Raw genomic sequence first — 24,409 nt, 5'->3', positions numbered from 1 at the left:
AGCTGGATCTTGCAGTATAAATAGGTTTGTCAGGAAAAGGAAAAAAACGCATTCCAGAGCAGAGAAGCAGCATATGCAAAGACAAATGTGGTAGCTAGTCTCCAGAGACAGCTCCCAACAATTCATCCCTTTCCTGTATGCTATATCCTCTCCCTTTGAATCTGGGCTGGCCCTGAAATTGCCCTGACCAACAGAATGTGGTGGAAGTGATGTTCTGGGTCTTCTGAGCCCAGGGCTTAAGAGGACCAGCAGTTTCCACTTCCTTCCCTTGGGTACACTCTTGAGATACTCCTTAGAATCCCACTATGCTCTAAGAAGTGCAAACCACATGGAGTAGAATCAAGGAGCTGCAACTGACCACTCAGGCTAAGATCCCACCTGACAGTCAGTGCCAGCCACCAGCCATGTGTGTGAGACATCTGGACGTTTCTTTCTGGTTCAGCCCCCAGATGACTATAGCCTCAGACGACATCATGTGAAGCAGAATTACTCAGCTGAGCCCAGACAATTCACAGAACTGTGACAAATAACTGGCGTTTTAAGCTGCTGAGTTTTAAGTGATTTCTCGTGCAGTAATAGGGCTCCTGCAGGAGAGAAAGTCAGCAGATGACGGGATGTTCTTCATCATTGAGTAATATTGCCCCTTTTTTGCTCTTCCAATAATTGTATTACCTAATCCCTTGTATTAAATCACTCTTTGCTTGAAATGCCTTGAGTGGCTTCTGTTTTTCTGGTTAATCAGGTGGTATGACATTTTGTTATCTTACATTCCTAGAACCAAAGAAGTGTGCTATGCCCCGGGGCATGGGTGGGGTTGGGGGGTGGAGTTTCCTGGTAATTTCCACCGTTATAGTATTGAAATACGATTTTCCTGAAAATTTTTCCTAAATGATTTATACATGAACATTGCTTCTTAAACAAAGCACATGAAATATAATTTTTCTCCTTTTCAATTATTGTCACCATCAAATATTTACTGAGTACCTGTTGTGTATTGTATAACAGCTCTAAAAGCAGATGGTATGAGACATCAGGTGAAATGAGCACTGACCAAACAGATATTTATAATTTCAACTGGAAAAGTCTATCCTATGTCATTGCTAGGGATACTGAAATAACGATGATATGGTCTGTCCTCCAGGAGCTGCCACTGTAATGGATTTGTAAACAAATAAATTATAATATGGTATTATGGATTCAAAAATAGAAATGTGTACCACAGGCAAAGATAGTCAGAGAAAGGGTGACTACAAATGGAGGCTTCAGGGAAAACTGTTAGGAGCTAAAATTTAAGCTGGATCATGCTGTATGGTTAGACATTTGCCAGGTAAAGAAGAGAAAATGTCATTCCAGAGGGGGATGAAGCACATCAAATGTAGGAAAGTGGAAAAGAGATGGCATTATTCAGCTCAGGTTTCAGTATAATTGAGAAAGTATAGAAAAAGTTGAATCAAATTGTGAAAGATACTTTATGTAGGAGTTTGGACTTTATACTATGATCACCAAGAAGCAGAGGAGTCTCATATTCACATTTATGTTTTAGAAAAATAACACAGGTAGCAATGTGAGGGATGGATCAAAACAAGGAGGGACTGGCAGCAAGGCCAGTTAGGAGGCTACAGCAAGATTCAGGTGAGAATATAGATAGGGTGTGAAATGAGGATTTATAGTTGTTCAACCTCCAAGGCACCATGACTGGACTACTGTAAAAATAAATACTACTTTGAAGGTGGAGGCAGCACTTTCCCCAAGCATTTCCTCATATATTAACTTAAGCTGCTGACTTATCAGTACCATTAAGAACACAATCCTTAGTTTCAAAATTCTAACTAATAAGGCCACAGCTACCAGATCTTTTTTCCTATTTGTACAGTAGTAAGCTTGTTATTGGGATAAGACTAGGGGACTTGCAATTAAAACTTTTAATTTGGACTTGGTTTTTGAGAGCTTACTGCAAAAAAGTTCAAAATTCTACGTTTGGATAAGATGAAATTGTAAAAACATGATGCCAGGTCACATTTTTCTATAGGCTTCCAAGTATTTTGATCAAAAGAAACATCCTATATAAAGCCTATACCATAAATGAACTTTATAAAATAGCCTGTGTAACAATACTTCATATTCTGCATAACACTGAGTGAATCATTTGGACAACAGTGAGCAGAAAAATGATGCTAAAAATATTACCAGACATTAACTCGGCTTCCTTAGAGTGAGCTCTACAATTATCTTGCAATAGCACACAATTTTGCTATCTTCAGTCAGACTTACAATTTTTAAAATGACCTTCAAATAAAGGTATAAAGATTCATCCCAGTATTCCCAGAACACTTTTGTGGGGAAAGCAGAATGATCTAGTGGAAGAAACATAATCCTCAGAACTACTTAGACTGGGGTTCAAATTCTGATGCCTTCACTTGCCAGATGTTATTGTATTACTTAGTTTCTTTTAACCTTAGTTTCCTTATTTATAAAATGTTTATAATAAAAACAGATCAAATTACGTAGGGGCTACAATTATATGTATGATTCAACTGCACATATAAACCTAATGCTATTAGGCTTATAAAACATACCCTATCCATGTAATACATTAAACAGATGCTTCTCAAAAAAATACCATTGTTGTCTCCTTTTATGTCAACTATACCTATATACTACTACACCCTACTACACACCCTAGAAGTTTATTAATGACATAAATATGAAGTTAATGGTATTTTTTATAGGTTCAATAAGAGCAAGAAACTTATTAGAAGATACTTGCATAACCAGACTATTTTGAGTTTGCCATATTTTCCCCTAGTAGTCAGAGGAGCTGAGCCTTAGCTGCCTGAACAGCAAGCATAGTTTCTTCTTCCATCATGAGACATATCCTTTCTGATTCTCTCCCTCCACCCTCAATCCCCAATAAAAACCTCTCAATCACACTAAAATTTTCTCTGACAATTCTTCTTCTAGCTCCACTACTAATTCCCTGTTGGTGACAAACAAGTGTTATTCATATAAAAGTATAACAAAAGCAAGAAGCATACTAGATAAGATGAAATTGAAAATAAATAACCATGGACTATATTATTTTCCATGCTCACAACATTATGCATAAGACATTAAGTTTCATAAATGAAATAAAATATTGCAGCTTGTACGTCTACTATATTTAACGGTAAAGCTATGTTACCAGTTTGCCACTCTGGACTATCATTACCTACCCTTACAGAGGTGATGAGAAAATGAAATAACATACGTAAAGATCTAGTACAAAAGTGTTGGTTCCCTTTGTTCATGTCACATTTTCCATGTTGTAAATTTTTTTTTAAGATGTTTTTCATGTGGACCATTTTTAGTCTTTATTGAATTTGTTACAATATTGTTTCTGTTTTATGTTTCAGTTTTTTGGCTACAAGGCATGTGGGATCTTAGCTCCCTGACCAGGGATCAAACCTGCACCCCCCTGCATTGGAAGTCGAAGTCTTAACCACTGGACCGCCAGGGAAGTCCCTACCATGTTATAAATTGTCTTTATATATATGTGCATTCATATTATACTGCTTTCCTTTCAGTTCTCAATACAGTACACTCAAAAATCATGCTTGTTAGGGAGCAAACAGGTATTCGTAACCATGTTCACAGCAGCATTATTCATAGTAGCCAAAAGGTGGAAGCAACCCATTCATAGACAGATCAATAGATAAACAAAATATGGCATATACATGCAATGGAATATTATTCACCCTTAATAAGGAATGAAGTTTTGATACATGCTACAACATGGATGAACTTTGAAAGCATTATGCTAAGTGAAATAAGCCAGACTCAAAAAGACAAACACTGTATGACTCCACTTATATGAGGTACCTAGAGAAAACAGAATACTTACCAGGGGCTGAGTGGAGAGAAGAATGGGTAGTTATTGTTTAGTGGGTGCAGTGTTTCAGTTTGGGATAATGAAAAAGTTCTGAAAATAGCGGTGATGGTTGTACAGTAACAATGCACTTAATGCCATTGAACTGAACACTTAAAAATGGTTAAAATGGTAAATCTTATACGTACAGTTAACAATAAAAACATTAAAAAAATTCATGATTGTTAAAAGATATATATAGTAATGAAACAGTATACCTGATCTACCTTAAACTGGGTGTGGCTAGGATCTCTGAGTGAAAAACATCAAGGAGGTAAATTTCTAAGAACTGGACTTAGGGTCCTAGGGGGTGCAGGAATCAGCAGATGTGAAGTTAAGAGCCACCTTTAAGATTTGACCTTCTGGAAATAGATTTTAATCCTGGGCCTATTCTCTCCAAATCACCTTGTTTCTTTTTGTCTTTTTCAACCGACATCATTCATGTTTTGCTTCCAACAGAGGTTCAGTTTCAGTCTTTCCCCTAGTACCCTATCCTAAAAGTAAAAACCTGGACATTCTGAGAAAGTGGTTCTCAACAGTGGGTGATTTCACAACCCAAGATGACATTTGGCAAAGTCTGGAGACATTTTTAAGTGGTTACAATGGGGTGGAGAGCAGTGGCTGCTACTGGCATCCAGTACGTATAAGCCAAGGATGCTGCTAAACTTCCCACAAGACACAGGACAGCCTCTCACAACAAGGAATTAACTGGCCAAAAATGCCGATAATGCTGGGTTGAGAATCTTGTTCTAAGATCCTGTTCTAAGGTTTTACTAAGTTGCTTGATTTCTGGTAGAAATTGATCATAAATTAAAAGTTACCTCCTCTGATTCCCTACTTTCTCTTTTCATTTACATCTTTTACAGAAAAAGGAAAAATAAGCACTTATGCTAAGGGTAGGTCTTTTATTCTGTGGAAACAGGATAAGGATCAGTGGTGATGCTTTTGTGACAAGTGGGGGTAGGTGAGAGGAGGCTATTTACATTTACGCTGCCATTCTCTTCACCCTGGCCAATCCTACCCATGAAACTCTGGGCCATGGGGCAAGGTGAAAAATAGAGGGGGGACAAGGTGTTAGGGACAGAGAAGAAGGAAAAAAAAAAATCCACATGAAGCCAGTGGAAGGCAGGTGCCTATCCTATCTGAATTGGATAATTCTTCCCAGTGGCCGTTTGGATAAGAGGAATTATCTATGTCACCAAATAAAGTTGTAACAAAAAATTTTTAAAATTCAATTAAAAATTTAAATCATGGATTTTCTGCAACATGCTATTTTTACGTTGTTTTATCTATTTATTTTTTGGCCACACCACACGGCATGTAGGATCTTACTTCCCTGACCAGGGACTGAACCCCTGCCCCCTGCACTGGAAGCATGGAGTCTTAACCACTGGACCACCAGGGAAGCCCAACAACATACTATTTTTAAACTCAACATACTGCTTATAATTACCTAAAACTTGCATCTTCTGAAGAGCAATAATCTAATGAATACATAATACTACTGTGTCAATAACAAGAACAGAGGACGAGGCGAAGATGGCGGAAGAGTAAGACGCGGAGATCACCTTCCTCCACACAGATACACCAGAAATACATCTACACGTGGAACAACTCCTACGGAACACCTACTGAACGCTGGCAGAAGACCTCAGACCTCCCAAAAGGCAAGAAATTCCCCACGTACCTGGGTAGGGCAAAAGAAAAAAGAATAAACAGAGACAAAAGAATAGGGACAGGACCTGCACCAGTGAGAGGGAGCTGTGAAGGAGGAAAGGTTTCCACACACTAGGAAGCCCCTTCACTGGCAAAGACGGGGGTGGGGGAGGGGGAAGCTTCAGAGCCGCGGAGGAGAGCGCAGCCACAGGGGTGCGGAAGGCAAAGCGGAGAGATTCCCGCACAGAGGATCGGTGCCGACCGGCGCTCACCAGCCCGAGAGGCTTGTCTGCTCACCTGCCGGCGCGGGCAGGGGTTGGGAGCTTAGGCTCGGGCTTCAGTCAGAGCACAGGGAGAGGACTGGGGCTGGCGGCGTGAACACAGCCTGCAGGGGGTTAGTGCGCCACGGCTAGCCGGGAGGGAGTCCAGGGAAAAGTCTGGACCTGCAAAAGAGGCAAGAGACTTTTTCTTCCCTCTTTGTTTCCTGCTGCGCAAGGAGAGGGAATTAAGAGCGCTGCTTAAAGGTGCTCCAGAGACGGGCGCGAGCCTCGGCTAAAAGCGCGGACCCCAGAGACGGGCATGAGACGCTAAGGCTGCTGCTGCCGCCACCAAGAAGCCTGTGTGTGAGCACAGGTCACTATCCACACCCTCCTACCGGGGAGCCTGTGCAGCCCGCCACTGCCAGGGTCCCAGGATACAGGGACAACTTCCCCGGGAGAACGCACGGCGCGCCTCAGGCTGGTGCAACGTCAAGCAGGCCTCTGCAGCTGCAGGCCCGCCCCGCACTCCGTGCCACTCCCTCCCCCTGCCCTGAGTGAGCCAGAGCCCCCGAATCAGCTGCTCCTTTAACCCCGTCCTGTCTGATCGAAGAACAGACGCCCTCCGGCGACCTACACGCAGAGGCGGGGCCAAATCCAAAGCTGAGCCCCGGGAGCTGTGAGAACAAAGAAGAGAAAGGGAAATCTCTCCCAGCAGCCTCAGAAGAAGCGGATTAAAGCTCCACAATCAACTTGATGTACCCTGAATCTGTGGAATAACTGAATAGACAACGAATCATCCCAAATTGAGGAGGTGGACTTTGAGAGCAAGATTTATTATTTTTTCCCCTTTTCCTCTTTCTGTGAGTGTGTATGTGTATGCTTCTGTGTGAGATTTTGTCTGTATAGCTTTGCTCCCACCATTTGTCCTAGGGTTCTATCCATCCATTTTTTATGTCTTGTGTTTTAATTTTTTTCTTAATAATTATTCTTTAATTACTTTATTATATTTTATCTTACTTTCTTTCTTTCTTCCTTCCTTCCCTCCGTCCTTCCAACCTCCCTCCCTCCCTTCCTTCTTTCTTTCCACCTTTCTTTCTTTCTTCCTTCCTTCCTTCCTCTCTTTCTACTTCTACTAATTCTTTCTACTTTTTCACCCTTTTATTCTGAGCCGTGTGGATGAAAGGCTCTTGGTGCTGCAGCCAGGAGTCAGTGCTGTGCCTCTGAGGTGGGAGAGCCAACTTCAGGACACTGGTCCACAAGAGGCCTCCCAGCTCCACATAATATCAAATGGCGAAAATCTCCCAATGATCTCCATCTCAAAACCAGCACCCAGCTTCACTCAACGACAAGCAAGCTACAGTGCTGGACATCCTATGCCAAACAACTAGCAAGACAGGAACACAACCCCACCCATTAGCAGAGAGGCTGCCTAAAATCATAATAAGTCCACAGACACCCCAAAACACATCACCAGACGTGAACCTACTCACCAGAAAGACAGAATCCAGCCTCATCCACCAGAACACAGGCACTAGTTCCCTCCACCAGGAAGCCTACACAACCCACTGAACCAACCTTAGCCCCTGGGAACAGACACCAAAAACAACAGGAACTACGAACCTGCAGCCTGCAAAAAGGAGACCCCAAACTCAGTAAGATAAGCAAAATGAGAAGACAGAAAAACACACAGCAGATGAAGGAGCAAGATAAAAACCCACCAGACCTAACAAATGAAGAGGAAATAGGCAGTCTACCTGAAAAAGAGTTCAGAATAATGATAGTAAAGATGATCCAAAATCTTGGAAATAGAATGGACAAAATGCAAGAAGCAGTTAACAAGGACCTAGAAGAAATAAAGATGAAACAGACAATGATGAACAACACAATAAATGAAATGAAAAATACTCTAGATGGGATCAATAGCAGAATAAATGAGGCAGAAGAACGGATAAGTGACCTGGAAGATAAAATAGTGGAAATAACTACTGCAGAGCAGAATAAAGAAAAAAGAATGAAAAGAACTGAGGACAGTCTCAGAGACCTCTGGGACAACATTAAACACACCAACATTCGAAATATAGGGGTTCCAGAAGAAGAAGAGAAAAAGAAAGGGACTGAGAAAATATTTGAAGAGATTATAGTAGAAAACTTCCCAAATATAGGAAAGGAAATAGTTAATCAAGTCCAGGAAGCACAGAGAGTCCCATACAGGACAAATCCAAGGAGAAATACGCAAAGACACATATTAATCAAACTGTCAAAAATTAAATACAAAGAAAACATATTAAAAGCAGCAAGGGAAAAACAACAAATAACACACAAGGGAATCCCCATAAGGTTAACAGCTGATCTTTCAGCAGAAACTCTGCAAGCCAGAAGGGACTGGCAGGACATATTTAAAGTGATGAAGGAGAAAAACCTGCAACCAAGATTACTCTACCCAGCAAGGATCTCATCAAGATTTGCTGGAGAAATTAAACCTTTAAAGACAAGCAAAAGCTGAGAGAGTTCAGCACCACCAAACCAGCTTTACAACAAATGCTAAAGGAACTTCTCTAGGCAAGAAACACAAGAGAAGGAAAAGACCTACAATAATGAACCCAAAACAATTAAGAAAACTGGAATAGGAACATACATACTGATAATTACCTTAAATGTAAATGGACTAAATGCTCCCACCAAAAGACACAGACTGGCTCAATGGATACAAAAACAAGACCCATATATATGCTGTCTACAAGAGACCCACTTCAGACCTAGGGACACATACAGACTGAAAGTGAGGGAATGGAAAAAGATATTCCATATAAGTGGAAATCAAAAGATAGCGGGAGTTGCAATTCTCATATCAGACAAAATAGACTTTAAAATAAAGACTATTACAGGAGACAAAGAACACTACATAATGATCAAGGGATTGATCGAAGAAGAAGACATAACGATTGTAAATATTTATGCACCCAACATAGGAGCACATCCATACATAAGGCAAATGTTAACAGCCATAAAAGGGGAAATCAACAGTAACACATTCATAGCAGAGGACTTTAACACCCCACTTTCACCAATGGACAAATCATCCAAAATGAAAATAAATAAGGAAACACAAGCTTTAAATGATACATTAAACAAGATGGACTTAATTGATATTTATAGGACATTCCATCCAAAAACAACAGAATACACATTTTTCTCAAGTGCTCATGGAACACTCTCCAGGACAGATCATATCTTGGGTCACAAATCAAGCCTTGGTAAATTTAATAAAACTGAAATTCTATCAAGTATCTTTTCCGACCACAATGCTATGAGACTAGATATCAATTACAGGAAAAGATCTGTAAAAAATACAAACACATGGAGGCTAAACAATACACTACTTAAAAACGTGATCACTGAAGAAATCAAAGTGATCACTGAAGAAATCAAAGAGGAAATAAAAAAATACCTAGAAACAAATGACAATGGAGACACGATGACCCAAAACCTATAGGATGCAGCAAAAGCAGTTCTAAGAGGGAAGTTTATAGCAATACAATCCTACATTAAGAAACAGGAAACATCTTGAATAAACAACCTAACCTTGCACCTAAAGCAATTAGAGAAAGGAGAACAAAACCCCCCAAAGTTAGCAAAAGGAAAGAAATCATAAAAATCAGATCAGAAATAAATAAAAAAGAAATGAAGGAAACGATAGCAAAGATCAATAAAACTAAAAGCTGGTTCTTTGAGAACATAAACAAAATTGATAAACCATTAGCCAGACTCATCAAGAAAAAAAGGGAGAAGACTCAAATCAATAGAATTAGAAATGAAAAAGGAGAAGTAACAACTGACACTGCAGAAATACAAAAGATCATGAGAGATTACTACAAGCAACTCTATGCCAATAAAATGGACAACCTGGAAGAAATGGACAAATTCTTAGAAATGCACAACCTGCCAAGACTGAATCAGGAAGAAATAGAAAATATGAACAGACCAATCACAAGCACTGAAATTGAAACTGTGATTAAAAATCTTCCAACAAACAAAAGCCCAGGACCAGATGGCTTCACAGGCGAATTCTATCAAACATTTAGAGAAGAGCTAACACCTATCCTTCTCAAACTCTTCCAAAATATAGCAGAGGGAGGAACACTCCCAAACTCATTCTACGAGGCCACCATCACCCTGATACCAAAACCAGACAAGGATGTCACAAAGAAAGAAAACTACAGGCCAATATCACTGATGAACATAGATGCAAAAATCCTCAACAAAATACTAGCAAACAGAATCCAACAGCACATTAAAAGGATCATACACCATGATCAAGTGGGGTTTATTCCAGGAATGCAAGGATTCTTCAATATACGCAAATCTATCAATGTGATTAACCATATTAACAAATTGAAGGAGAAAAACCATATGATCATCTCAATAGATGCAGAGAAAGCTTTTGACAAAATTCAACACCCATTTATGATAAAAACCCTGCAGAAAGTAGGTGTAGAGGGAACTTTCCTCAATATAATAAAGGCCGTATATGACAAGCCCACAGCCAACATCATCCTCAATGGCGAAAAACTGAAAGCATTTCCACTAAGGTCAGGAACAAGACAAGGTTGCCCACTCTCACCACTCTTATTCAACATAGTTTTGGAAGTTTTAGCCACAGCAATCAGAGAAGAAAAGGAAATAAAAGGAATCCAAATCGGAAAAGAAGAAGTAAAGCTGTCACTGTTTGCAGATGACATGATACTATACATAGAGAATCCTAAAGATGCTACCAGAAAACTACTAGAGCTAATCAATGAATTTGGTAAAGTAGCAGGATACAAAATTAATGCACAGAAATCTCTGGCATTCCTATATACTAATGATGAAAAATCTGAAAGTGAAATCAAGAAAACACTCCCATTTACCATTGCAACAAAAAGAATAAAATATCTAGGAATAAACCTACCTAAGGAGACAAAAGACCTGTATGCAGAAAATTATAAGACACTGATGAAAGAAATTAAAGATGATACAAACAGATGGAGAGATATACCATGTTCTTGGATTGGAAGAATCAACATTGTGAAAATGACTCTACTTCCCAAAGAAAGCAATCTACAGATTCATTGCAATCCCTATCAAACTACCACTGGCATTTTTCAAAGAACTAGAACAAAAAATTTCACAATTTGTATGGAAACATAAAAGACCCTGAATAGCCAAAGCAATCTTGAGAATGAAAAACGAAGCTGGAGGAATTAGGCTCCCTGACTTCAGACTATACTACAAAGCTATGGTAATGAAGACAGTATGGTACTGGCACAAAAACAGATAGGTCAACAGAACAGGATAGAAAGCCCAGAGATAAACCCAAGCACATATGGTCACCTTATCTTTGATAAAGGAGGCAGGAATGTACAGTGGAGAAAGGACAGCCTCTTCAATAAGTGGTGCTGGGAAAACTGGACAGGTACATGTAAAAGTATGAGATTAGATCACTCCCTAACACCATACACAAAAATAAGCTCAAAATGGATTAAAGACCTAAATGTAAGGCCAGAAACTATCAAACTCTTAGAGGAAAACATAGGCAGAACACTCTATGACATAAATCACAGCAAGATCCTTCTTGACCCATCTCCTAGAGTAATGGAGATAAAAACAAAAATAAACAAATGGGACCTAATGAAACTTCAAAGCTTTTGCACAGCAAAGGAAACCATAAACAAGACCAAAAGACAGCCCTCAGAATGGGAGAAAATATTTGCAAATGAATCAACTGACAAAGGATTAATCTCTAAAATTTACAGGCAGCTCATGCAGCTCAATAACAAAAAAATAAACAACCCAATCCAAAAATGGGCAGAAGACCTAAATAGACATTTCTCCAAAGAAGATATACAGACTGCCAACAAACACATGAAAGAATGCTCAACATCATTAATCATTAGAGAAATGCAAATCAAAACTACAATGAGATATCATCTCACACCAGTCAGAATGGCCATCATCAAAAAATCTAGAAACAATAAATGCTGGAGAGGGTGTGGAGAAAAGGGAACCCTCTTGCACTGTTGGTGGGAATGTGAATTGATACAGCCACTATGGAGAACAGTATGGAGGTTCCTTAAAAAACTACAAATAGAACTACCATATGACCCAGCAATCCCACTACTGGGCATATACCCTGAGAAAACCATAATTCAAAAAGAGTCATGTACCAAAGTGTTCATTGCAGCTCTATATACAATAGCCCGGAGATGGAAACAACTTAAGTGTCCATCACTGGATGAATGGATAAAGATGTGGCACATATATACAATGGAATATTACTCAGCCATAAAAAGAAACGAAATTGAGCTATTTGTAATGAGGTGGATAGACCTAGAGTCTGTCATACGAGTGAAGTAAGTCAGAAAGAGAAAGACAAATACCGTATGCTAACACATATATATGGAATTTAAGAAAAAAAATGTCATGAAGAACTTAGGGCTAAGACAGGAATAAAGACACAGACCTAGTAAAGAATGGAATTGAGGATATGAGGAGGGGGAAGGGTAAACTGTGACAAAGTGAGAGAGAGGCATGGACATATATAGACTACCAAACGTAAGGTAGATAGCTATGGGAAACAGCCGCATAGCACAGGGAGATCAGCTCGGTGCTTTGTGACCGACTGTAGGGGTGGGATAGGGAGGGTGGGAGGGAGACGCAAGAGGGAAGAGATATGGGAACATATGTATATGTATAACTGATTCACTTTGTTATAAGGCAGAAACTAACACACCATTGTAAAGCAATTATACTCCAATGAAGATGTAAAAATAAAAATAATAACAAGAACAAATACTTTTGCTTTATTTTCCTCTTGCTTTCATACTAAATAACAGACCTGCTGTAGCAAGTATAACTCATTTGGTATAATTTAAGAATTTCAAGAAATTCATTAACATTCTCAGGCCACTAGACCATTATAGTAATTCATTATTATAGTACACATTAAAATGGTGTCTTCTTACAAACACTTTGGAAAACTGACAGTACATACTCAACACCAATACATGCACACCCCATGACCCAACCACTCCACTCCCAAGTATATATTCAACAGAAATGCATATATACACTCACCGAAAGACATGTATAAGAATGTTCTCCACAGCATTATTCCTAATAGCCCAGAACCAGAAACCACTCAAATGCCCATCAATGGCAGAATGGATAAATTTTGTATATAATACAACTAGATAATGAAATACTATTCAGCAATGAGAATGAATGAAGTACAAATACATGCAACAATATGAATGAATCTCACTCTAGTAGGTTGAGTAACAGCCTCCTAAGATATACAGGATTGAAGCCCTGGAACATGTAAATGTTACCGTATATGACAAAAGAGACCTTGTGGATATGATTAAATTAAGGATCTTGAGATGAGGGATTATCCTGGATTATCCAGGTGGGCCCTAAATGTAGATGTAGAGGAATATTTGACTATAAACATGAGAAGATGATGTGATGATAAAAGCAGAAGCTTTGAACATGGAGGAAGAGCCCACAAGCCAAGGATTCTAGGCAGACACTGGAAACTGAAAAAAAGAGAAGGAAACAGATTTTCCACTCACAATTAATTTCCAGATTCAGGAACCAACCTCAGCTTTGGCCTAATGAAACTGATTTTGGACTTCTGATCTTCAGGACTGCAAGAGAATACGTTTGTGTTGTTTTAAATCACTAAGTTTGTGATATTTTGTTACAGTGGCATCAGGAAACCAATCACTCACAAATATAATGATGAGCAAAAAAAGAGTGTATTATGTATGCATTTACATAAAATAAAAGACAGGCAAAACTGATTTTAGAAGTCAGAATAGCAGTTACTTCTGGGGAGGAAGAAGATAGTGCTGAGACAGGGGCAAAAGGAGGGATTCTGGGATGTTCATAACACTCTGTTTCTTGATCTGAGGGCTGGCAAAATGAGTATGTTTAATTTGTGAAAACCCTTATTTATGTACTTATATGTATGGTATATGTAAGTTTAAAAATTGATGCCTTTTCAACACTTACCTGATAATCTGCTGAAAAAGACATATATTCAAGGAGGTGGGGAAAATACTTACTAAACAATAACTTTATTTCTCAACAACTGTAAAGATTTTCTTTCTCTCTCCAAAGGATTTAAAAAATCTCAACAGACAGAATGTAATAGTTAACTGCTAAAAAATAAGCTAAGAGTAAAATACTGCTTAATTAGCTCTGTTGTGCCTGCACCCTAGGACTGTAAATTACAAAAATACAAGTAAAACCACATTTTCTGAAATAACAGCAAACAGAGGAGAAAGTCAAGTACTATATACCAAATGATCAAAATGTCTTTTGGGCCTAGGATTCTTGAAACTAGTAAAAATGGTAATAATAGAAATCTCATGCCATTAATCTATATAGATTATTAAATATAAAAACAATTTATAAAACACATCAGATTTTATTGCTTGAAGAATATAGCATATGAAAATTACAAGAATGTCAAAATGAAAAGTCACTAGGATTCAAACATATAATACATTATCAGATGCAGTAAAATATTAATTAACCTGAACTCTGCATCAAAAAAAAAAGTATGGAAAAATATCTAAGTTGTTTACATAAGAAACAGATATACTTAAAATAGAAAGTATAAGGATGTTACAGTACAAGTTAGAAAAGCCAACACTTATTAACTTATTATTTCTTAGACTAGACTACCTTTGGTACTTAAACTTTTAAAAAAACAATCCCTTCTATTTTGTCCAAATGCACTTCATGGATTCAATACCAACTTCAACTCAAAACACTAAGCAAGATTCACTTAGTTGTGGCATGGAAGAAGTGTATTTAATAAATGTATGACAATATTTCACCTTTTCTAAAACTGCAAAATATGATCATTAAGAAATCTAATACTTGTAAACTTTACTTATTTAGCTCTTCAATTAAAATTGGAATCCTGGCATCCGCCATCTGTCTTTAGACCTGGTGAATATACAAATTTAAATGATTTGGCAACTGACATAGGAATTTAGATTACTTCATACTATCTTAAGTGGCTTTCCATTCTGTTTTCAACATACAAACAATAGGCCAGTTCTTCAACACACTGGATTCCTATAAAAATCACTACCACAGTTTATTTACTGGAACCAAATTAAAGCTTTTCCCTTGTAATGAGCAGGTTGAAACGATGTTTCATATAGGGCTATCAATTAATACACTTTCTTAAACAAAATAAAACAATCATTTTTTAAAGCTCAATTATGATGGAGACAATGATGCCATTTCAAAAGGAAGCATTGGACACTCTAGGCCATCTAGTCAAGAAATTGTAAAAGTAATGCTAAAAACAAACAATAAGTAAACTATGACTACAAGTTAAATTACAAAAAAATCCGTCTTATAGCAAGCATGCTCATTAACTTTCATTTCTTTCCCCCAGCAAAGGTTTGAATTTCATGAACCTTAGTTAAACCAATGGAACCTAAGCAATTGTTTCACAAGTTCCAATAAACATGGATGGACTAAGCAAGTAATATTATTAACAATCATTGGAGTGAAATACTAAGAATCATGACAGTCCTCAAAACGGGGCAGTCTTTGAAATGTAATAGTGTAGCTCAAGATGAATTATGCTATAATAAAACTTTAGTTTTTACCTCTACATAAAACAAAAACAAAATCAAAACATAACCTACCAAATTTTACAACTACTACTGAACATACTCACCCTAGTTTTTGAATGTCTTGTTTGAGATTTTTTAAAACAAGTATATTCATCTGAGCATATATATTTAGTGCCTGTATATATACTCATTTTAAAAGACAAAAAATCCAAATACTACAGAACTGAACTCTTTGTTTTTTCACCAGCCTGATCTAATATCTACTGCATCACATAGCACCTCCCCCCCAATAATTTAAAATTCCCAATTTTTAGTTTAGTTAAAAGGGCAGAGGAAATGCAAATGAAGATTTAGAGCTTCTGTATAAATTTCACTGTATTTTTATAAACTTGAAGTTTTCTGTAACACTGTTTACTGATGAAATAAAGGACTCACTGCTATCTAAAATTTCATAAACACCATTAAAAATTCAAAATTGATATTATACTGAGCCTTAAATTTTCAATAGTTAGAAGAGACAGTTTTTACATGAATAGCACACAATAGATGAAACTTAACGGCAGACATCCCTAGAATACCAATGGCAAGTCCACCAAGATGCATACAAAATTACAGATAAGCATTTCTTTCACTGTTTTCTTGTGCAGGGAAAAACATTTATAGAGGAAATAAAAACTCAGCTGGTGAATTTCAGATATCATCATCATCTTCTTCATCCTGAGAAGATCCTGCCTGGTTGGATGCACTTGCTGAAGCAGCAGCAAGCTGTGCTTGTTGGGCAGCTTGCTGCATTTGAAGCCATTCCTGTTGGGCTAATTCTGCTTGTTGCTGTCTAGCCTAAACACAAAAAACATTAAAAAAAATAGTAATTTTTAAAAAAACGTACAATATGCACACTTTCATAAACTCAGTCATTATCAAATTTGGATATTTTCCAACCACGATATAGTTGTTGTACATGAGGACAATATGAACTCTATAAGAAAATATAATTAGAGATTGCTTCTTTTCAATTTTCTTAAGTAGAGTTTCCAAAACTTTCCATAAAAATTTTCGATAAAAGTTTCCTTTTATGCTACATAATGGTTCAACTGAAGAACCTAAAAAAATTTAAAGAAAAATCACAACATTCACTCTTTGGTTCCTTTTCCCTGTTTCTCTCTCTTTTGTTTCACTTGATTCTTCTGTCCTCTCAACTCATAATTTTGACGTAAACGTTTGCAATCTAAAAATTATTTCTGTGGCTTAAAAGTTCACTAGTACAATACCTCTGTTAGGGAAAAGTACTGTACGTGAATGCACCAGCTACCTTGATATTTCTTTTAAGTTTCTATCACAGTTCCCTACTCTATAGATACATCTCTTTCTTCCTCTGTCCCTCTCCCCTCTCTCTGTAAATACGCACGTATGTACACACAAAGAACATACTCTTCCCACATACACACTAGTGAAAATTATTTATCCAGTACTGAATTTAAGTGGGATAATTAAAATCCATTCATTTGAAATATCCTCTATAAAAACCACCACAGGATTTAAGAAACCAAGATGCATACATATGCATTACATGCCTTCCATTAGCAGAAAAACCACACCAAGAAGGAAAAAATGAATCTGTTTTTGAAAAGATCATATCATTTCCCATTAAAGTTTACCAAAACAGTGTTGTTTCTCCATTGGTCTTTTCTCAGAGTTATTCTTTAAGCCTGGCTCATACCCTCCTTTATGAATGGCCAATTGCTAGTCATCATTTATAACACACATCAGTTTTCAGTTTTTCTTGGTCCTTCTAGGTCACATTTTCTGCTCTATTTCATATTCTGTAATTCTCTATGCATTCCCATACCTATCCATTTTGTTCTCTAATTACGTAAGTATACATCTTTTTTCTCCACTAGAGTGGAGAATAGAAAATGTTTCCATATTCATTGTTGCATTCCCAACATACAGGCCCCCAGTAGTTTCTGACTGGATGAATGTTTTGTGGGAAAACAATGAGGCTCAGCACAACCTTAAGATTTTACCATGTAAATTCCTAACTTTTCTTAATAATCTGTCATGAATGTATTACCCAAACATTCCTAGGGGAAAATTACTACACTTAAAAAAAAAATCATTTAGGGACTTCCCTGGTGGTGCAGTGGTTAAGAATCCACCTGCCAATGCAGGGGACATGGGTTCGAGCCCTGGTCCTGGAAGATCCCACATGCCTCGGAGCAACTAAGCCTGTGTGCCACAACTACTGAGCCTGCGCTCTAGAGCCTGCGAGCCACAACTACTGAGCCCGCGTGCCACAACTACTGAAGCCTGGGCACCTAGAGCCCATGCTCTGCAACGAGAAGCCACCACAATAAGAAGCCTGTGTACTGCAATGAAGAAACCCCCGCTCGTCGCAACTAGAGAAAGCTGCGCTCAGCAATGAAGACCCAATGCAGCCAAAAATAAATAAATAAAAATAAATAAATAAATTTGTTTAAACTGTAATTAAAAAAAAATCATTTGTTGCCAATTAAGTCCAAATTTCTCAGCCTAGAGTTCAAGACCCTCCAAATTACTGTCTGCCCCAATGTATTTCTCTAATATTCCTTCAAAACATTTGTCTTGTGCTCCAAAAAGAAAAAAACAAAAAAACCCCTAGATAAACATAAAGTGTTTCCTAAATATACATCATACCCTCCCACTTTTTCTACCTTTACTCATGCTGATAGTCATTCTATTTGAAATCTGATTTTCACCTACTGAAATTCCACTCTTCCTTCAAGTCAAACTGAAATACTAGTTTCTCCATTAAGTTTGTTCCTGATTCCTTCCAGTATCGTTCAGGGTCTAATCAGGAGATAGAAGTTACACTAGTCAGGGAAATAGAAAGAATGTCATATAAAAGATTATTAACCAAGTATAAAGGTGGTAACTAGGTAACTGAAAAGGCAAGAAATGAACACTAAGATATGTGGGTGGCAACTACAGGAAGCAGCCACCAACCCTAAAACTGGGGGAAACAAGGGAACAGGCTGGGATTCTTAAAACTTGGAAGCTTAGAGGAGCAACCCATGGAAATGAAACTCAAGACTTCTGAAGAAAGGGCATAAATCAGCTGGTACTACTACCATCTCTGAGCTTAGAGGAGGGCCTCAAGGTTTGAGACCCAAATCCTTGAGGAAGGGGATGCATGTTCAGGCTGCTTCTGTATTAGAGAAACTGCAAACCAGATTCAGTTCCCACTACAGGAAAAAAATGATGCAGCCAGGGTGATGCATTGCTGGGTTGCTCAAAGGAACCTGAAGCCAACTGAAAGTAAAAGAAAGGAACATGTGCCTTCTTCCACCCAGCCCTGTAATCTCCCTCTCGAGCCCCCTACTGGCAGCACAGTCTAAAGGAAGTCAGCTAGAAAACAGAAACGTGGTTTGCAGAGTACTGGGCCCAGTCTCAAAGCAGAACATAGAAAGGAGGGTTTCATGCTGAGATGATTGCTTAGTAACTGGCACACTCCTATATCATTAAAATCTAATGTGATATCTCTGTACTTGGGGATCTCTTTACATCTTCCTCATGAGACTAGTCAACCTCATAATACAGCTGTTAATATACCTATATTATACCTTCCCTACAAGACAAAAACGTTTTTTGTGTTTGTTTAGGAAATTAAAGACCAGGTATTCTAGTAACTACTTCTACCCATTTTTATAAAGAAATATAGAAAATATTTCCATAACACACAGACATGTTTACTTTTATCACAGGAATACCCAGAGTTCAAAATAGACTAAGAACGCTTCACAGAGAATACTTGAAAATGGTAGGGCAAACCAAATACATTGATTTAATCAACTTAATACCTACTTTGTGGCCTAATCAACTATAAATTGATACAATTTTGTGGCACAGAAAAGATAATTCAAATAATTTCAAGTCTCTACACAGGTCTTATTGCAAAGTTGCTTTATCTTGTAGTTTGCTCAATGATCTACAAAGACATGTACTGGTTACACTAAAAATTTAACTGACTTTTAGGTATCATCACCCCATATCAGCACCCATACTTTTCTCTCTGAACATAAAAGCATTCCAGTGTCTTTAAAATCAATGTTGATTGGTAAATATTATTTGTATTCATTTCCACAAATTAAAAATTTCAGTATATTTATTCTGCTTTCTTTTTTTCCCTTTTGCTTCTCACCCAATCCATCCCAAGTATTTTCCTTCTGAAATGGAAGAGTGAAAGAGAAGTAAGTAGGCATATACTTCCTAATTCACTTCTTCTGGAGATTATCATTGTGTTTTAAGTTTCCCACTTCCACACACTAAAATAACTGATTTATAATTTACAGCTAACTTTAATCTCAACATATTAGAGATTACCTCCTTTTCAAATATTTTCTGCTAACAGTGAAAGATAGCTTCAAATGAGGCTATTTTGGCATATAAAATAAAGTCTAAATGATTAAGTGAAATGAAAGTTATGAAAAAGATGTTACAATAATTTATCAGTTCCTTTTATATTTAAGACTAAAGTACTTTATGCTCTAGGGAAAAAAGTACTAAGTGGCTGCTATAATTTTACTTCTCTTCTGATTTTTCTCACAATAGCAAAGAAATACTAGGGTATTTTCACCCATAGGTCAGGGCAAGAAAGAAGGGAGATAAGGGGAAAAAAACAAAACAAAACAAAATAGATGACAAGGGTAGAGAGCTGAAGACAGATATGGCAGTCAGTCAGTTATTTTTCATTCATCTTTTTGCCCTAGAAATGATAAAGCATGTTCATTTCACTTAAAAGTTCCAAAATAAATTTAAGCAAACAAAATGGTGGCTAGAGCATTAGCACAGTATAGTAGAAAGAGAACAGGTTTTGGAGTCAAAAGGTATTTACCCTTTCATTTGCTTAAGTCAATCCTTCCCAGTACTAAGCTTCATAATGATAGGAACCATGTCTCTTTTTTATACTGTTAGAAGCCTAGCACCTAGCACTATTATCTGGTAAATAGTGAAGACTTTAATAAATATCTGTAGAACAAATGATCTGATCTCATGCAAGCTTCTCTATCTCTGAGTCTGTTTCTTAAGGAATAAATGTGTATAGTAAAATTTGTATTACTCATTAAGAACTCTGCAAAGTATATAAAGTATTTAGCAGAGCATCATTTTCCTTTTATCAAATATTTCCTTTGGCACCCTGTAGGTGATTTGCAATAGTAGAGACTCAATAAATAATAGTCATTAGCTTTTTTTTTAAAGACACCTTGCTATTTCATGCCTCTTTTTTTTTTTAATAAATAAATTTATTTATTTATGGCTGTGTTGGGTCTTTGTTGCTGTATGCAGGACTTCTCTAGTCTAGCTGTGCGCGGGCTTTCTCTAGTTGCAGAGTGGGTGCTACTCTTCATTGCAGGGCGTGGGCTTTTCACTGCGGTGGCTTCTCTTGTTGCAGGGCACAGGCTCTATGCGCACGGGCTTCAGTAGCTGTGGCACATGGGCTCAGTAGTTGTGGCTCGCAGACTCTAGAGCGCAGGCTCAGCAGTTGTGGTGCATGGGCTTAGTTGCTCCGCAGCATGTGGGATCCTCCTGGACCAGGGCTCGAACCCATGTTCCCTGCTTTGGCAGGCAGATTCTTAACTACTGAACAACCAGGGAAGTCTGCCATTAGCTTTTAAAAAAAATTATCACTCCTCATTTGGTACCTCATATTCATATGGATTATAACACTGTTTGCAGGTGCTCATGCCTGCCTCAAAGGCTTTTTCCACTTTAGCACCTATTTCATAGGTTGTTGTGAGGATTAAATGAAATAATACTGGTAAATTACTTGGCAACATGATTAACACATGTTTAGAACTCAAATGTTGGTAAGCTTTTATCTTCCTTATTAGTTTAAGTGGTATCTGCTGTCTAGCGCTTGATAACACTTAAAATTCAAATGCTTTTAAATATAAACCAAACTGGTTGTTATGACTGCAAAGAGATCAGTTATGGTACTAATCTGGAAGAGATGACCTAAAATGGTATTTCCCAGTTCTAATAGTAATTACAGTAACCGGTAGCAATTCTTATTCTATTCAAACCAAACCTGTCTTTCAATTTCAAATGAGAAGCCAGAACTTTGTAGGGGAAAACAACATCACCTTCTCCCCTCTTTTTTTTAAAATAATGGTGAATAGGTTCTTTAACCTCCTTGAACCTCAGAATTGTAGTCTGGAAGATCAAGGTTGAAGTAAATGATTTTCAAAAGTCTCTTCCACCCCTAGAGTTCTGTGCTTCCTTGACTTACCAACCCAACTCAGTCATCCATTCAACAAATAGTTATTGAATACTCCCCCTGTGCTAGTTACCATGTTAGGTGGGTGCTAGAGATACAACTAATAATGGGTCCTGCCCTCAGGGAACTTACAGACTAATGGTAGGGACAGACATACAGCTCTATTCCCATGATGAAATAAGTATATCTATGGAACTAAAACACTCCATATTTTACATCCTGTTTGCCATAGAACAACCTCTGGCCCAACGATTTAGGTCTAACTTTCAAGATCTTCCCACTGGAAAGTCAGTCAAATGCTTTATTTCAAAAAAGTATTTACATATAGACAGTTTGCTTGAGCAATCTGAGCACTTTAGTAGTACCCAAAAATGGAATGGATTATTTTTTAAGCTGTTATCATAAATTTTCAAGTTCATAATTCCTTGCCCCTGCCTTTGCAGGGTAGGTGGGGAGGAGGTACAGAGAAGAGAAAGTAAAAATACCGTTAAGGTACCTCAGCCCCAGCTGATAAATTTTGCCTTGAACAGTGATTTGCATTCTTAATAATCAGATTATTAAGCTCTCAGTCTTATGTGGAGTAAATATTCAGTCACATTCAAGAATCACTGTACTCTGTAACTGTCTTCTCCCCAGCTTCAAGGAACCTGGTAGAGAAGAAGGAAACGCCAATTTTTCTCTCTCAGTTTCTTCCTCTTGCTCTTGCCCTACATACCTGTAGGTATTCTAGGTGTTGCATCCCATGCCTGAGTGGAAAGCACTGATGAAAAGCTTTTTTGTGTTGGTCTTTGCCATCAGCATGGGGTATGTGTGCATACTGGTTGTAGTGCCTATTCACTTCACGTGGAAGCTGTGCAGTGTGGGCTTGTGCATCCCCTTATCTTCATCCCTAGCTATTTTTATTAGGTAATAAATGCTGCCAGCCTTTGCTGCCTCTACTATAACACCAAGGAACAGTGAACCATGGGGAGAACACGAGGGGTGAGATATACTATAGCAGTCATCTTTGGAAAATATGATCTTCCACAGAGGATAGCTCCGAAATGTGTTACAGAGCTTGCTTCTATTTTGCCACCAAGGGGACCTGGAAGGGAATGAATAAGGTACCCAGGATTCTAAGGATGGGCCAAGGCAGGCCCAGAAGATGGTACAGAGATAACATTGGTGAAATTCTAAGAGGCTAGCCACAAATTCCATTCAGTCCCAGCTCCCTGTGGTCCCCTCCTTTCTTTCTTTTTTTTTTTTTTTTTGCGGTACGTGGGCTCTCACTGTTGTGGCCTCTCCCGTTGCGGAGCACAGGCTCCGGACGCGCAGGCTCAGAGGCTGTGGCTCATGGGCCCAGCCGCTCCGCGGCATTGGGATCTTCCCAGACCGGGGCACGAACCCGTGTCCCCTGCATCGGCAGGCGGACTCTCAACCACTGCGCCAGTAGGGAAGCCCCCCTCCTTTCTTAAAAAATAAAGGGATATTAGTACTTGTTGTTAATCCTTCACACACTGGACATTAGAACTGTGACAAGCAAGAAAGGAGAAAAGTTTTCTCCCTCTCTCTGCTCCACTGGCCCTTCAAAGTTTTTAAGATTAGAATGTTTTAAAGGTGTATTAAAGATCTAATTTAACTACAAAGTAGATGTTAATCAGATTTTTCTTATATGCCATTCGTCTAAAAATTTGATACAATATTTTCTCACCAGTCTATCATTTTAAATCTTAAGAATGTTTAGGTATACGTTTCATGCTTTTAAATGGCCATTCTGCCTGAAAAAACATCAAAATAAAATCTCAGTAGTTATTTGGAGTTGTTCTCCTCAGAAAACAGGCTGCTGCAAAAATTTGCTTTTACATAAAGTAAAAAACTAGCCAGACCTAACATCAGGCTCTATAATCAATCAATCAGCCACAGAAAGAAAATTTTGGGGGTACGTATGTTGACTAAGGAAATGATTTTAGAAACCAGTATGATTTTGGTTAGCAAAAAGGGTCAGATTCAGATGAAAATAATTTAAAACGTGTTACTTACTTTTGCAAATAATTCCTGTTGCTGTCTCAATAATTCTTCTTCAGGAATGCCAAGGTTTTCCAAACGAGAACTGGCCTTTCTTCTTTTTAATGCTACTGTCTTGCATTCTTGTAAGACTTCTTTTACTTCACTGATATAAGAGCCAAAGCCTAAACTTTCTAGTGCTGGGGAAATGAAAATATGAAAACATAAAAAAGTGGTAAAACACAACTTTTTCTCTCACCTATGGAACATTAAGTTTGGTGAGGGTTTTGGGCTGGGTGTTGGAGTGGAAGGTTGTTGCTTTCTAATAATTTTACCTATTTTATAGCTGCACAACAATCATCGGTATGGCTAAGACAAAATATTTTATCAAACTTTCTTAATATTAGATGGCAAATTAGTTAAAACTTAAGGAACATTTCAAGGCACTGGCCTTCATTTTTCCTTTTCTTTCTAATTTTTTAAAAACCAAAGCATTTCCTGGAGGAAAAAAAAAGTCCAATGTAAGAACATGTGGTTTTAGTAAGAAAACATTTTTCCTATACCACTCATAGTAAATCAACCATTAAGTCATCACTTTCTCAAAGAATACAAAAAAAGCAAATATTTGGAATATATTTGTTAATAAAACATATTTTGTACCATTTGGCTTAGAAAAAGTAGGCTGGTAACACATGCTCTAACTTTCAGCAGG

The 24,409-nt window shown here is 37.8% G+C and overlaps 1 protein-coding gene across 3 annotated transcripts in view; it reads right to left on the bottom strand.

Annotated features, from left to right (window-relative positions):
• Positions 1 to 15,613: 15,613 nt before the first annotated feature.
• Positions 15,614 to 24,409, bottom strand: part of DR1 (down-regulator of transcription 1) — a 19,558-nt gene continuing 10,762 nt past the window's right edge. The window contains exons 3-4 of one of the 3 annotated variants that reach the window (XM_007468102.1): positions 23,734 to 23,897; positions 15,614 to 16,298 (exon numbers count right to left, since the gene is read on the bottom strand). In XM_007468102.1, the coding sequence (XP_007468164.1) occupies positions 16,152 to 16,298; positions 23,734 to 23,897 (311 nt within the window). In that variant the 3' untranslated portion in view covers positions 15,614 to 16,151. The remainder of the gene's footprint in view (positions 16,299 to 23,733; positions 23,898 to 24,409) is intronic. The other 2 variants (XM_007468100.1, XM_007468101.1) reach the window with 2 other exon arrangements.

Source organism: Lipotes vexillifer, unplaced genomic scaffold (genome assembly GCF_000442215.2).
Source record: "Lipotes vexillifer unplaced genomic scaffold, Lipotes_vexillifer_v1.1 scaffold905, whole genome shotgun sequence".
NCBI lineage: Eukaryota > Metazoa > Chordata > Mammalia > Artiodactyla > Lipotidae > Lipotes > Lipotes vexillifer.
The sequence above is the reverse complement of the archived record's forward strand: the minus strand, read 5'-3'. Positions and strand labels throughout refer to the sequence as shown.